This window comes from Fragaria vesca, linkage group LG5 (genome assembly GCF_000184155.1).
Source record: "Fragaria vesca subsp. vesca linkage group LG5, FraVesHawaii_1.0, whole genome shotgun sequence".
NCBI classification, from domain to species: domain Eukaryota; kingdom Viridiplantae; phylum Streptophyta; class Magnoliopsida; order Rosales; family Rosaceae; genus Fragaria; species Fragaria vesca.
Window position 1 is genome coordinate 2,830,919 of NC_020495.1, and position 14,038 is coordinate 2,844,956.

Sequence of the window (14,038 nt, forward strand, 5' to 3'; positions counted from 1 at the left end):
CTGGTATACCCCTATACTTTGAATTCTCGACTGATTTGCCTTTTTCCCAGCTGATTATGACTGTGACATGCTCATTAACAGTCTAAATAACCCTTCACTCTTATCTCTTCTAGTATAGTAATAGGGGGCTTAGACCTTGCTCTCAAAACCCAACCATTGAAGCTCTCACAAACATTGTTAATAAGCATGTCACAGTCATAACCAGCTGAGAAAAGGGTAAATCAGTCGAGAATTCAAAGTATAGGGGTATACAAGTTTAAAAAAAAAAGTGAGGGACAAAACTGATTTTAGGTGTAAACTACAGGGTGTCACAAGCATTTACTCTTTTTTTTTTTCTTAATAAATCTTCCATTGATCCATAAGGGTAGTGTCACATCCTCTACGTCAAGATTTCTTACACTGCTGTCTAAGAGTTGGACGGTCACGTTCCCTAATAACACAACAATATGACTCCCAGGGACGATGACATCAATCACACCAAATATTTTTTCAAGAAGAGCCTGCTGCTTATGTCTTGGGACACCAAAGTTTGAAAGGTGCCAAGCCATCAACGTGGTATATTGACCCCTTTTGGATGATTTCTTGGCAGCAGAGAGAGTAGCGAAAACTAGTTTACGATCTATGAGCATTGGGGCATAGAAAACGGTGGCATCTGGAGCATTGGTCCAGCTTCGTCCAGATATCATGTAGTAACAAAATGCAATTTTTGTGTCCGCGTCTGGTGGGATTTCAATTTCTAGTCCTAATCTTGGATCTCTTGGATGTGTATCGGTCACATTGCTCCAAAAATAACGTCTCTGCCGAGACATGGTTAAGGAACTGAGATCAAGTAGTGAAGAATAAATGGAGATTATTAGTTATTTGTGGTGCTCAGAATTAGGGTCAAGGTGTACATATATAATACATACAAGCAAGCTATAGTTAGCCCTAAATCAATAAGGAAAGGCCTTTCTCCTAACATGTGTTTATATGTTTATGTTTATGTTTATATTTGGAAAAGTACTTCAAGATCCAAATTAGTTCTGTCAGAGATTCATAATTTGAGTCATACAGATCTGTGATGAGTGAAGGAGGACCTCATCCAAACTAAAAGAAGCTGCTCTATCTCTTGATTGATTCTACCATAAACGATCAAATATGATATCCCAACCCACAAACATACAACACTGATTTCAAATACACAAGTAAATTCTTCTCCTTTATCACACCCAATTCAATTGGGACCTTGTTCGTAAGGCTCCAATATAAAATTAACAAGATACATAAATAAAAACCAATAAAGCAATTATTCAAGGGGGTACAAATTGAAGACTATATTTTTTTTCATACCCTTCTAGTAAGAAAAGCAAAAAACGAAACACCGTAGTTTGGGAGGGTTACAGATTATAAACAATCTAAACTTACATGTACATTTTTTTATATAAATCAATAATTAAACATATACTGCTGAACATGGAGGCTATGCTATGCAATAAACTTCTCTTTATTTCGGTTCCTTCCATTCACTTTGTGCTGATCTACACATGGAAGTGATGGAACCTCATTACTACATATTTATAGACATATTTCCAAGGAGAAAAGGCTTTGCTACTGTCTGTTATCTTTACTATATATGCAACCGTATCTAATCTTGAACTTCGGTGTTGAGCACAAAGCTGGGAAATGCTATTGTTATGTCCCTAGAAAACACAAAACAAAACTTAAGATTCTGAAATTTTGATGAAAATGTAGTTTCAAAATAGCATAAAAAGTTAGTGAAAATGACTACAGAAGTTCATAATTTGGGACACTGGCGAGTTAATCAGTACTTATATAGTTATATACACTCTTTGATCTCTTATTTCAGGTATGGCTATATGTTCCGCATATGGAACTCCCATCAAGATTAAGGAAAAATGTTTTAGAGCTGAATAGATTAAATACATGAAACCGGTATTGGTGAGATTAATAGGCTTTTAGGACTCACTTTAGATATGGAAGAGTCATGTTCTTTATAAGAGATGGATGTTTTGCCACATATTCTTTCCACTCTTCTTGATCAATTTTTCCATCTCCCTTTAGATCTGCCTCCATCATTGTCTATATAGAGAAACATTCAGCTAATTAGGGTAGAATATATCACGAGTAAAATACAACATATAACAAAGACCAGAGAGATCAAAACCTTGTCAACAATTGATTCAATAACATCATCGGTAAGTGCCAGCTCTGATTCACTCAAAAGGGCTAGCAACATGTCCTTTACCTGCCACAGCAATATTATGGACAACATGCATAGAGGCAAAAGAAATATCAGATCTCTTAAAAAGATGAACAAGAATGTGGAAATATGTGAATGAAAGGATATAGCCTGCTAGATTAATAGGTTCTTCAGAATCACAATTTACTATGCAGGAAATGTTCACAAACATTGACACTCCTGTTTATCTGATGTAAGAAGATGGATTGCATCATATGTTATCGCATTTATCATTTACAAGGAGCAATGTAAGAGTAAGAAACTAGCATAATAACTAATGTCACACTAGTTTCATTCATTAACTGCACAAAGAGAAGGAAATAGCAGGGGATTCTCACCTCTTCACGCTCAATGTAGCCCGTCTGTCGTAGATCGTACAATCTAAATGCAACTGCAAAGTATATACTTGCACTGTTTAGTAGCTAGCTAGTCTTACAGTATAATTGATACTGAATTCTAAGGAAGAATACAATCCCTTCTACACACTAAATGCATCATACATACATGAAATTTTGTCTGCTTCAGAAGCATTTGGGTGAAAAATGCTCAATGATCTAACAAATTCTCCAAACTCAATTACCCCATTACGCTTGAGATCAAACAAATCAAATACCTGCAATGGCATATTGGCCAAGTGTTAAAACAGAATTTAGATTTTAAATTTGGTAACTGCTTTATTCTTGAATAGATTCTCAGAGAACATTTCTTAGGAAAATAAGTAACTCTAGCTTCGTAGTCTTAATTTGTCCGAATGAAAAGCTAAAAAGATGCATCCAAGCAAATCAAGAATGATATAAAATACACCAACCCTGTCTGCAAAGAGATTCTGCTTACTGCTGCTTTGAAATAGTGCAAGTTGGAATTCTTCCTGTTCATATGATCATGTCAAACATTTAGTCCCATGCCAATTTTTAAAAAAGCGAGTTGTTAAATATTTTATTTTTGACTTCAAGGTATATCTATAGCTTTCAGAGTTCATATCCAACAGTAAGTCCTACCAAAAGATTAAAAAGAACCAAACAGTAAGTCTCAGGGAACATATCAAAAAATTCAAAATGCAAACCATAGCTATAACTGTACCTTGTGTAGGAGACCATCTTTAATGATGGAATTGCTTATTTTCTTATACAGATCATATAAGGCCTCCACTTCATTTACGGTAACTGCCAAGTAATTGAAGTACTAGAAATTTAGAAACTTAGCAAACTAGATTGCAGTTCTAAGTATCTAACCCATATTAAGTAACCAAAGCTTCTACTGTTGAGTTCTGTACTTACAAGCAGTTTCTGAAGCAAGAATAGTGGGCTTCTCATACCCAGGACTATGTCTATAAACTCTTGAACTCTTGAAGCAAAAGCAGCTCATGAAAGGAGGCATGATTCCAATGAAAGATTATCAGAGGCTTCAATCTGCCACAATCCAATGAGAAATTAAGGCATCAACAAAATGTGTAGGTATTCTTTGTAGTTTCACCAGAATCCCAACACCAAGAAATTGATAGAATCTGACCTGCCCTACAAGTTTTGCATGTCGAAAATAAAATTGAATTGACCCTGCTTAAAACTATCATCCAGGATCAAACCATATACAATTTCAAAAATTTCAGGCAATCGTTTTCAAAAATGGGGGTGAAATCAAATCCTCAGTAAGATCATGATCTCAATCTGGATATATGGTTGCATTTGGATTCAAAGTTAGCACCTTAGTCCTTGACATAACATGAACAAAAAGTCAACCAGAACAAAAAGGGGCACTGCTGCTTTCACAGTCTAAAATCTTCAACCCCCCAACAAAAAAAAACATAATCATATATCTTCTTTCCATTCAATCTTTCCCCAAGAAACAAAGAGACTGGAATAAACCCAGAATCTCTACCTGGTTCAGATCACCACCACCAATCACAACCATGCAAACCATTTTCTAGCTTCTTCCCAATACAACTCAGAAAAGTAATACTACTATACTGAAAAGTGCCATATATGTAACTCATGAAAATAGGCAAAGATTGGTTGTTTTGGAAACTGACCTGACCTGGGTGAATGCTCATTCATAAGTAGTACTCCATGAGTCCTAGAACTTCAAGTTTGTTTCTTATTGCTTATTGGCATATAGTCTTCTCACCTCCGGTGTCAAATGTACCTATATATAAAAATTACAGTTTTCTGAAGCTAACATCATTTTGTCCGTTTTGCCTCCCACCCTTTCTTTATTTATTTTTCATTTCTAAAATAAATAGTTGACTGCACGAGCTTCAAGTGAATCTTGCTCCCATCTGTCATCAAAATGTCACTTTCGAAGCGGGTACTAAAAAATCCGAATCGCTGGCAATCTGGCACTCCTGCTAGAATTATTCTATCCAAGTATCAATCAATATATAATATGAACATCAACAAAGTAGGTGAAATTTTAGAATATATATGAAAATGTAGGAAAAATTATGATTTTAATATCAAATCAACTCTTGCGTGTGCGAGGTTGAGGTAGTAGCAGCCTTAGATCATGTAGACCAATTCTCCCGTATTACTAAGAGTATAAAAATACTACAAATCTGTTTTCACTTAGACGAGCGTTGATGAGTTTTGATTTACTTATTTTTAAAACTATTATCTTTGAAAGTTCAACTTCTTTTTATTTCTCCTTATAAATTGTCACATGAATGACTTGTTAACGATCATCACATGTTGATTCACTACTCCGATTAGTTAAGCTACTTGGGTATGAGAAGTATAAGTGGAAGCATGTGTCACGCAACATTTTTTGTTTAATTTTTGAGGTGGCTTTACATATAGATAAAAAGTTAGAAACTAAAGAAAACCTGGTCAGAATTCCGTAACCGGTCGCAGAACTCTAATCACCCATTTGCCTCATTAATTATACAATTTTCTTCGGTTTAGTAATTTTTTTTCAGCTATATTTGTATTTCTTTAAGAAAAATAAACACCTAATAGCGTGTGCATAAATCAAAACGCAGCGTTCCGAAGCCACCAAAGCTCTTCCGCCGCTGGGCGTTGATTATTCGCTTCGCTCAACCCAGAAAAAGAATGGTGCTCCCTCTCTTTCACAGGTATAATCTCCCCTCTCAATTTCCCTTTTTGCCCTCCACGATTCTGCTTGTTTTCATCGCCACCCAGCTGATCTCCAAGCTCAATTCTTTTTCTGTAAAAGTTTTCAACACAATTTTATGTCTTTAAGGTTTTGATCGGAAGCAGTGAGCTCAATTCGTGAAGAAATGGAACTGGATTTAGTAGCAAGTGGACTCCAAGACGACGACGCTTTTGGAGTTGATGAGAATTACAGCAATGTAAGCTTCAAGTTCGTTTTGTTGAATTTTGAGCTAGCTGTAGCCACTAGTTAAATTTTTGAGCTTGAATTTACTGAAGGAGTGAATGTATGTGTGAAATGTGTTTAGGTTTTTAGAGAATTGTGGTGTGATAAAGTTGAGTTTTTGAAGCTTATGAATGATGTTAATTGTGGATAAGCAAGTTTTTGAAGTTGAGGATTGAGATTAAGCTATTGGGATTTGCATAATGTGCAGGAGAATCTTGTATTGGAGGGCGAAAATGAAACGTGCGGGATATGCATGGATACAATTATCGATAGGGGTGTTCTGGATTGCTGCCAGCACTGGTATGCGGTTTAAGACTGTGTCTTTCGAGATTAAATTGTTTATTTCTTTGATTCTGGACAAGAATGTTTGGTTGACGATGTGGTAGAAGTATATTAAGTGTTTATGTGTTTCTTATAATTTTACGTTATTTTGGGATTGCAAGAGTTACTGACGAGCTCTTTGAGTTACATTTCTAATGTCCTGGCAGTCGCATATAATTAGTGGTATTTTACCCTCTAATTTGACTTTTTTGGTTGTTTAACTTTCATTATCCATGAATATCAAGAGTAGAAACTACACGGTATAGTAGAGATTTATTATAACCGAGAAATAAAAGGCATCACTTTTCTATGTATTATTCTCCTATTGGACATTTGGACAGATGAAACCTTTTTCTGAATGGGGGTTCATCATGCTTTTTCAGGTTTTGTTTTGCATGCATTGACAATTGGGCTACTATTACAAATCTTTGTCCGCTTTGCCAGAACGAATTTCAAGTGATCACATGTGTTCCGGTGAGTTATGCAAGTGAATGATATTTTCTATATGTACCCTGTTTAGACAATGGCAATTATCTTTAAAGGATTTAATTGAAAAGTTTATATAATGAATAAATGAAATGCAAACTAGTGCTGAAGCTTGAAAGATTGATTTTTATTATGAAGGTATATGAAACTGTTGGGAGCAACAAATTGGATGATGATCCATCTGCCAGGTACTTCTACAATTAAGAATAACGTTCATTTTAAGTATATTGGTGAGTGAATTATTGCACTTGTATACGACTCGGAAATCATTATCAGGTGGTTGCTGCCCATACTCCTATTTTCACGTCCTTATGATTATGGCATTTAAGATTTTGTACTGTTTTAGAGTTGATAGATTTATCAGAGACTAATTTCTTCATTTTGTTTCTGCAGAGATGAAGATTGGAGTATTGAAGGGACGAATAACACTGTCTCATTTCCATCATACTATATTGATGAAAACGTAATTATCTGTGCATTTAGATCTTTCATTGTTATATGTTCTTACTTGGGTTTTTGCTAGATCGCTGTCCTCTTATACCAGGGTATGAAGATGATTTCAGATGTTTATGTTCTACTTGGGAAACTGTTAACATGACTGCTCCCATGAGTCATGACTTAAGAGGCTAAGAGTCGTACTTCTTTTTTTGCTTCCCTTTGGTGCTTATCTCATTCCAACTTCTAAGTGCATGCGTCAATTGCTCCATAGCTACTGCTTTGCTCAATTAAGCAATTTTGTGCTTATTAGCATCATCAGGGAAACCTGTAGCCAATGTTAGGGACATATAGCCTTCGTTATGGAAATTCATAGTCTTTACTAAGTTCAAACCAGTGATTGAAAAGGATCAGCTTTGCGTGATCCCTTCCTATCTCATCAAGATGCAGAATGTTGGTGGATGGAGATTATTAGTGGTTTACAGGATACGATCCTTTTCAAATCAGGAAATTTTGTGCTTTTTCAAAAGAAGAAAAAAGGATCTTGGGAAAAAAAGATGATTTAAGATTAGTGTGATTCTAAAGTAATAGAAAAAACTTAACTCCGGATTTTTGTATTTGTCACATTTTCACCGTCTTCAAGTCTATCTCTCAACTCTGATAATCTGATACTGTATGTTTTGTACTTTATCATGGTGCAGTCAGTTATTTGCTTGGATGGAGATGGTTGCAAGGTTCGAAGTGGATCAGCAAAGATGGAGGAGGATTCCAATCTTGATACATCAATTGCCTGTGATTCATGCGACTTATGGTAAATGATCAATCAGTGTGATTTTGTAAAAAACTTTCACATAGATATATGATATATGGAAACTTTTTATGAAAACTTTCTCAGGTATCATGCTTTCTGTGTGGGATTTGATCCTGAAAGCACATCTGAGAGTACGTGGTTATGCCCCAGGTTAGTTACATAAGAGATGGTTATTTTATTTATTCTTAGTGCACTTTTAATTTCTTTGCTAGTCTTTTTTTTCTTTTGGTCCAACTGTTCCTTTCCTAATTTTTATTTGTGAATTTATTGTTGAAGCTCCATTTTATAATTACCTAATCAATAAGCATTTGACATGTATGTGCAGAACCTTACCTCTAAAATCAAATGAGAATAAAATGTTAAGTGGTAACAGATTAGTTGTGGGTCTTTTATTTTTTAAAGTTAACTAGATACCTAGGTTCAGGTTTGTCAACTAATTTTATATGTAATCAGATAAGATGATGATTAGCCACCTTGTATAGCTTGGGAACAAAGAATCCTCTTATCTTTGACAATTACTGCCAATTGTATAGGCATGTGCATAATATTCTTTCATTGAGTAGTGAACCATTGGTGATCCTTAGTTATGCTCCTTTAGATGAAGAGACATTGCATGGATTTATAATATTTTCTCTTTTCTTTTTCTTTTTCTTTGATTGTGGTGATTATTTACTCATGTAATTATCAACTTTAATTTGTGTTTTTTCTTTCTTTCTGTAGATGTGTAGTTGGTGAAATGTCACAAAACTCCGACGCAGTACAGAGGCCCGACGGCCAGTGTGATCTTGAAAATTGTGATTCTTTGACTGAGGATACTTTTTCAAGAAAGGTGTCTGTATCTTCTGTGGATACTGGTGACACGACTGTTGTAGTCTCAATGGTTGGAAATTCAGGTCAGAGCATTTTGCCAACCCTCGAAGTTGGCAAGGACTTTGAAACTGAACCACTGGTATCAGCTTCTGAAGATTGCCACAAGTTGGAAAAACCTTCAGGGATGAAAACTATTAAACCGGAACCACAGGAATTAGAACTGTCCCCATCTTGTGATACCTCCTTCAGTTTACCTTCACATGCTTTAGCACATAAGCAGCTTTGGTCGAGTACTGTTGAATCAATGAATGAGCTTAGAAGCTTTGATGGCGTCAAAAATTCTTCTGGGAAGCTTAATGAATCACATATTAGTAAAGGACTATCTGACAGCCACTGTAGTATGGGTCTAAATCTTGAGTTATGTGCGGGTTCCTTTTTGTCAGGTAACTTTACTTATTTTGACTTTCAAAAATGATGAGTAGTTTCACTATTGCCTGAATTTGAAGTTTTCATGCGCTGCACATGTTCAACTCATCTTGATTTGATGTGCATCTAGTTGACACGAATAGTACTGGAACTGAACACCAAGACATTAAAGATGTGAAGCAGCTTAATCCTTCAGAACAACATTTGCCAAAAGGTATGGAATTGCTCAAGGCTTCATCTATTTGCTTGTGTTTTTTTTTTTTTTCGGTGTGGGGAATGAAAATCTTTTCATTGAATCAGTTCAACAGCCACTCATACCCATTACCTCATTGTGGAACTGTTTCCAGCTGACAGGATTGTACCGGATGCTAGTTCAAATGCTCCTGATGTGATTGGTGGAAAGAGAAAACACACAGATTGCAGGTCTCATGTCACCCAAATATATCCGTTGATTCTTATACGGTTTTCCGCACTTAATGCTCATAACTATGTTGCCTCAGGTTTTGTTACTGCTATCCTCGTGTCATAATCTTCCAGCATCAATTGTGTAACTGCCACAGTGCCACCCTAGTTTTTTTAAGTTTTGTTGGGTTATTGTTTTCTTTATCCTTGGTTCATTTGGTGTTTTGGTGGAAAATCTCCCCTTCATATCTTGTTTGGTTCTATTATATATGGTGGTTATTTAGCTTGCTAATACCAATTCATTCATGGTGGGGTGTTGATAAAATTGAACCAGGGATTTTATGGTGTCAAATAATTGGCTTGTTTGTAGACAAGCTAATGTTGGTTCCTCAGAAAACTATAGGTTTTTGAGAAATCCTCTCTAGAAAAGCCTTGAACTTCAAGGGAAAAATAGGAAAAGGAAGGATAGACCTAAGAACTCACTGAAATGTCTTATTTGTTGTTTAGATAAACTGATAGGACTAGAGAATGTACATGAACCTCTAAATGCATGAACATACATAAACCCATTATGCTACACCACAAGCATTGAAGTTTTGATTTTCTGCATTCCTATAAGATTTTCCCCAACTGCCCTTATATTCAACTTAACCTCATTAGTAAAATATCAAAGATATTTGTCTGAAACATTAGAGGAAATGTCTGCATAAGTAGTTTCAAATGGTTGAACAAACTATGCAAATTTCAAAGTTGGTTTTTATATGCTTGTTGTCAATTGGTGGAAAGATTGTGGTTTAACTGAAATGTTTTATGGGTTGATGCCATGTAGAAGCAAAGTTCTGATTTGTAGTTCACTTTCTTGCTTTTTCTTTTGAATTGATAGTGATGGCGTTAGTGCTGATGAAAGAGATACAAACCCTAAGATTAAAAACAGAGTTGCTGTAAAGAAAATCAGAGATGGGGAGAAGATTCAACAGATTGCTTTGAAGGACCAAGCCAAAGCATGTGTTTCAAACTCTGGAAATGGCTCCAGCCTGACTGTAGTTCCCAAAGATAGCGAGCTAAAGTGTCATCCAGTTCTGAACCCTACTTCTGAAATATTGAGCATTGTTCGAACTACGAACCGTAAGTCATCCAAGGGGCTTGCAGGCTCTAGTTCTGTTATACAATCATCAGAAGAACAGGATTCAATGGCTAGTTTGAGAGTTAAAAAGATAATGAGGAGAGATGCTGAGGACAAGGAATCATCTGTGGTTGTTCAGAGACTAAAAAAGGAAATAAGAGAAGCTGTCCGCAACAAATCTTCAAAAGATATTGGTGAAAACCAGTTTGATCCAAAGCTTCTTGACGCCTTTAGGGCGGCTTTAGCCGGATCAAAAACTGAACCTGTAGAGAAGCTATCAAATTCAGCACTGAAGGCAAGGAAGGCAATGTTGGAGAAGGGAAAAGTACGTGAGAATTTAACGAAGAAAATCTATGGGACATCTAATGGAAAAAGAAAACGTGCATGGGACCGGGACTGTCAAATTGAATTTTGGAAGCATCGTTGCATTGGAGAACCTGAAAAGATTAAGACTTTAAAGTCGGTGCTCGGCCTTCTCAATGGGAGTTCACAGGGTTTGGATGCAAATCATGAGTCTGATACGCATGAGTCCACAAGTCCAATTCTTTCCAGGTTGTATTTAGCGGATACGTCAGTATTTCCCAGGAAAGATAACATTAAGCCTCTTCTAGCTCTTAAAGCTGCTGGTAATTCTGAGCAGAAGGATAAACAACTCACTGCAAAGGAACCGTGTTCAAAGCCTTCTCTTGATAATATTGTACCAACTTCCACAGATTTGAGTAAGGTTTCATCAAAAGTTGGGCTTCCATTATTAGAAACAAATGGGAATAAAAACGTCCCTCCAAGCTCAGACAGTGATGCTGCTTCTAACCAAGTACATAAAGATAGACACTCAGAAGGGTCCTTGGTTTCGTCATCTGGTGGTTCTAAATTGAAAACCAAGAAGGATGTTGTTGATAAAACTGGTGATGTAAAAGTTGATAAAAGGAAATGGGCTTTGGAGGTTCTTGCCAGGAAAATGAGTGGTACAGGCAGGAACACAGCAAATGAAAAACAGGAAGACAACTCGGTGCTCAAAGGAAATTACCCTTTGCTAGTAAGTAATAAAACTGCTCCTAAAACTTTCTTTTATGCTGTTTGGTTCTCCTGGTGACTTAATCCCATTTTGTGGTTTCTGTGAGCAGGCTCAGTTACCAACAGACATGAAACCGGTGTTGTCTCCCAGTCATCACAATAAAATTCCAACGGCAGTGAGGCAGGTATGTAGTTCCTCTTCTAGTACCCGAGATGGATGTGTGCTGTCATCACTTAAACCTTTTCTCTAGATGCTGCAACTCCAACTAGACCAACCCAACATTTGAAAATTGTAAACAATATTCTTATTAAACTTAGGCTGTTCGGCTTCATGAATTTGAGCCCTTAGAACTGGAATTGATAGCCACAATTAGTCGGTTATATGTTTTTTGAGTTGTAATTTGATTTAAATTTATATTTAGAATAGATCCTTTAATTGTAAACCTAGGAATAGTGAACTCCAGGAAATTGAGTTTATGAAACTTGTGTGCCATTTTCATCATTACCTGAACATACTCAAATCCAACATATCTGGTCAAAATGGCCAGTAAAGATTTGAAGTTCCTCTAGATCATGGCAGTTCCTCCACATGTAAAATTCACTTTCTTATGATACTTTGGTAAAAGTTGCAATAGTTTATTTTTCAACACCATCATATTTGTAATGGTTTAGACTCTTTCTGAATTGTGCAGACACAGCTATACCGTATGACAGAGCACTTGCTGAGGAAAGCTAATCTGCCGGTGATTCGTAGAACTGCGGACACGGAATTAGCTGTTGCAGATGCAATTAATATAGAAAAGGAGATTGTGGATAGGTCAAACAGCAAGCTAGTGTATCTGAATCTATGTTCCCAGGAGATACTACATCTTTCGAAAGGTAACAAAGCTAATGGAACCCCAGTTCTTAGTTCCTCCCCATTTTCAGTCCGTGCTGATAGATCAGATGAAGCTGTGCATGAACCTTCAACTGATTCTGTAACTGAAGCAGCACTGAGAAATGCTGGTCTTCTGTCTGATTCTCCTCCAAACAGTCCACATCCCAATATGGAAGTTCCTGCTAAAGAATATGATTCCTCATTAGTTACCAGAGAGGAAGGGCCTGATAATGTATTTGAAATGGATGTAAATCCTGATCTGGACATCTATGGTGATTTTGAGTATAATTTGGAAGATGAAGATTACATTGGTGCCACTGCTACAAAAGTCCCTAACGTGCAACCAGAGGAAGGGGGATCAAAAATAAAAGTTGTTTTCTCTACTTTTCAGCCAGAAATAACAAATCATACTACAGATTTTGGAAGCAGTGAGAAGGTGGTTGACATACAAAAAGATTCTTCCTGTATGCTTGAGAATGATACTTATTCAGGTCTGGAAAATTCAACCAGGGAGTGTGAGACTGACAAGTCTTGTGTTCCTTTGGAATCCATATTCGGTAAAGAAGGTGAAGAGCTTTCTGCTGCAGAATGTGAAGAATTATATGGACCAGACAAAGAACCACTGATCAAGAAATTTCCAGGAGCATCTGAAATTCTATATGGATCACTAGATGCAGGTTTGGTTACAGGCAACAATACAAAAGAGAATGGAAGTTGTCGGCCAAAGCCAACTGAAGAAAGAACATCTCCATCTGGTAATGAGAACCATGCAACAAGTATGACGGTTGCTAGTCTTGGTTGTAATTCCTCTGGAGAAGATTCAGTGAATCATCCCCAACCAGATGGAAGTGGTGAAAGGAACAAGAATTCCAATACGGATGCTAAAGACCAGTCTAACAACATCAATTCTATATTCAAGAAGGTTTCTCCCAGCCACCTTTCCCTAAACCCTATATCTTTTACGTTGTTTGTTTGTCATTCTTCAGATGAATCTCAAAACATATTACTATGTATAAAGTTTATGTGACTTGTGGGGGGTTTCTTCCCCAAAAATATGATTTTGACCTGACTTGTCATTCCAATATACAGGTTGAAGCCTACATCAAAGAGCACATCAGACCACTATGCAAGAGCGGTGTGATTACAACTGAACAATATAAGTGGGCTGTGGCGAAAACAACTGATAAAGTCATGAAATACCATTCTAAAGCCAAGAGCGCAAGTTTCTTAATCAAAGAAGGTGAGAAGGTGAAGAAACTTGCAGAGCAGTATGTGGAGACATCCCAAAAAAAGGAGAAAGGTGACGCCTTATAACAGTAGTCATCTTTCAGCTTTTTGATTATTCAGAGCTTCCACTCCTCCAGTTGTAATATGTGAATGGATTATGAACTCATGAAAGGCATAGTACAGGCCCTCAACATCAATACACAGATTATTGTGCATGACATTTCGATATAGGTGACCAGCACTAGGGCCATTCCGAATCCAGGACTTAAGGCTACTAACAAATGAGAAGAAATTGGGGCTGACCATAAATATGGTATAGCTATTGGCTTTGTTTAGTTGCTTAGTAACGATGGAGCAATGTCTAGCGAACTCAGCAAACACAAATTCGGCAGAAAAATTGTATCTCTAGTGTCAGTCACAGACCTCATCCTGGCAAGTCCTATTTTGGCCTCCTTGTCTTGTAAGTACATTTCCCTATTCACTGAAACTAAATTTATCTGCAAAATTCACCACACGTCTTCTTTGCATAACTTGAATACA

The 14,038-nt window shown here is 36.7% G+C and overlaps 2 protein-coding genes across 2 annotated transcripts; one reads left to right on the forward strand and one right to left on the reverse strand.

Moving 5' to 3' along the window:
• Nucleotides 1-1,324: 1,324 nt before the first annotated feature.
• On the reverse strand, nt 1,325-4,356 carry LOC101293976 (calcineurin B-like protein 7-like). Its single transcript, XM_004298869.1, has 9 exons — nt 4,266-4,356; nt 3,517-3,648; nt 3,320-3,402; nt 3,048-3,107; nt 2,744-2,852; nt 2,578-2,630; nt 2,165-2,245; nt 1,967-2,079; nt 1,325-1,679 (listed from the first exon to the last, which is right to left on the reverse strand). Exons 2-9 carry the CDS (start codon nt 3,614-3,616, stop codon nt 1,625-1,627), a joined length of 654 nt encoding a protein of 217 aa, XP_004298917.1. The 5' UTR covers nt 3,617-3,648; nt 4,266-4,356; the 3' UTR covers nt 1,325-1,624.
• An 826-nt stretch (nt 4,357-5,182) lies between these two features.
• LOC101294264 (uncharacterized protein At4g10930-like) lies at nt 5,183-14,007 on the forward strand. The gene is made up of 15 exons (XM_004298870.1): nt 5,183-5,303; nt 5,432-5,540; nt 5,775-5,866; nt 6,271-6,361; nt 6,512-6,561; nt 6,767-6,836; nt 7,510-7,619; nt 7,704-7,769; nt 8,340-8,872; nt 8,986-9,069; nt 9,203-9,278; nt 10,141-11,416; nt 11,505-11,579; nt 12,087-13,193; nt 13,361-14,007. Exons 2-15 carry the CDS (start codon nt 5,469-5,471, stop codon nt 13,583-13,585), a joined length of 3,927 nt encoding a protein of 1,308 aa, XP_004298918.1. The 5' UTR covers nt 5,183-5,303; nt 5,432-5,468; the 3' UTR covers nt 13,586-14,007.
• The last annotated feature ends 31 nt before the right edge of the window (nt 14,008-14,038 follow it).

Coding starts and splice junctions, on each gene's coding strand:
- LOC101293976 (XM_004298869.1), bottom strand. CDS start 3,616: ATGCCTCCTTTCATGAGCTGCTTTTGCTTCAAGAGTTCAAGAGTTTAT. Junction 3,403..3,516: donor TCTTGCTTCAGAAACTGCTT/GTAAGTACAGAA, acceptor ATTACTTGGCAG/TTACCGTAAATGAAGTGGAG. Junction 2,631..2,743: donor TGAAGCAGACAAAATTTCAT/GTATGTATGATG, acceptor TATACTTTGCAG/TTGCATTTAGATTGTACGAT.
- LOC101294264 (XM_004298870.1), top strand. CDS start 5,469: ATGGAACTGGATTTAGTAGCAAGTGGACTCCAAGACGACGACGCTTTT. Junction 7,620..7,703: donor TGTGATTCATGCGACTTATG/GTAAATGATCAA, acceptor AAACTTTCTCAG/GTATCATGCTTTCTGTGTGG. Junction 7,770..8,339: donor AGTACGTGGTTATGCCCCAG/GTTAGTTACATA, acceptor TTCTTTCTGTAG/ATGTGTAGTTGGTGAAATGT.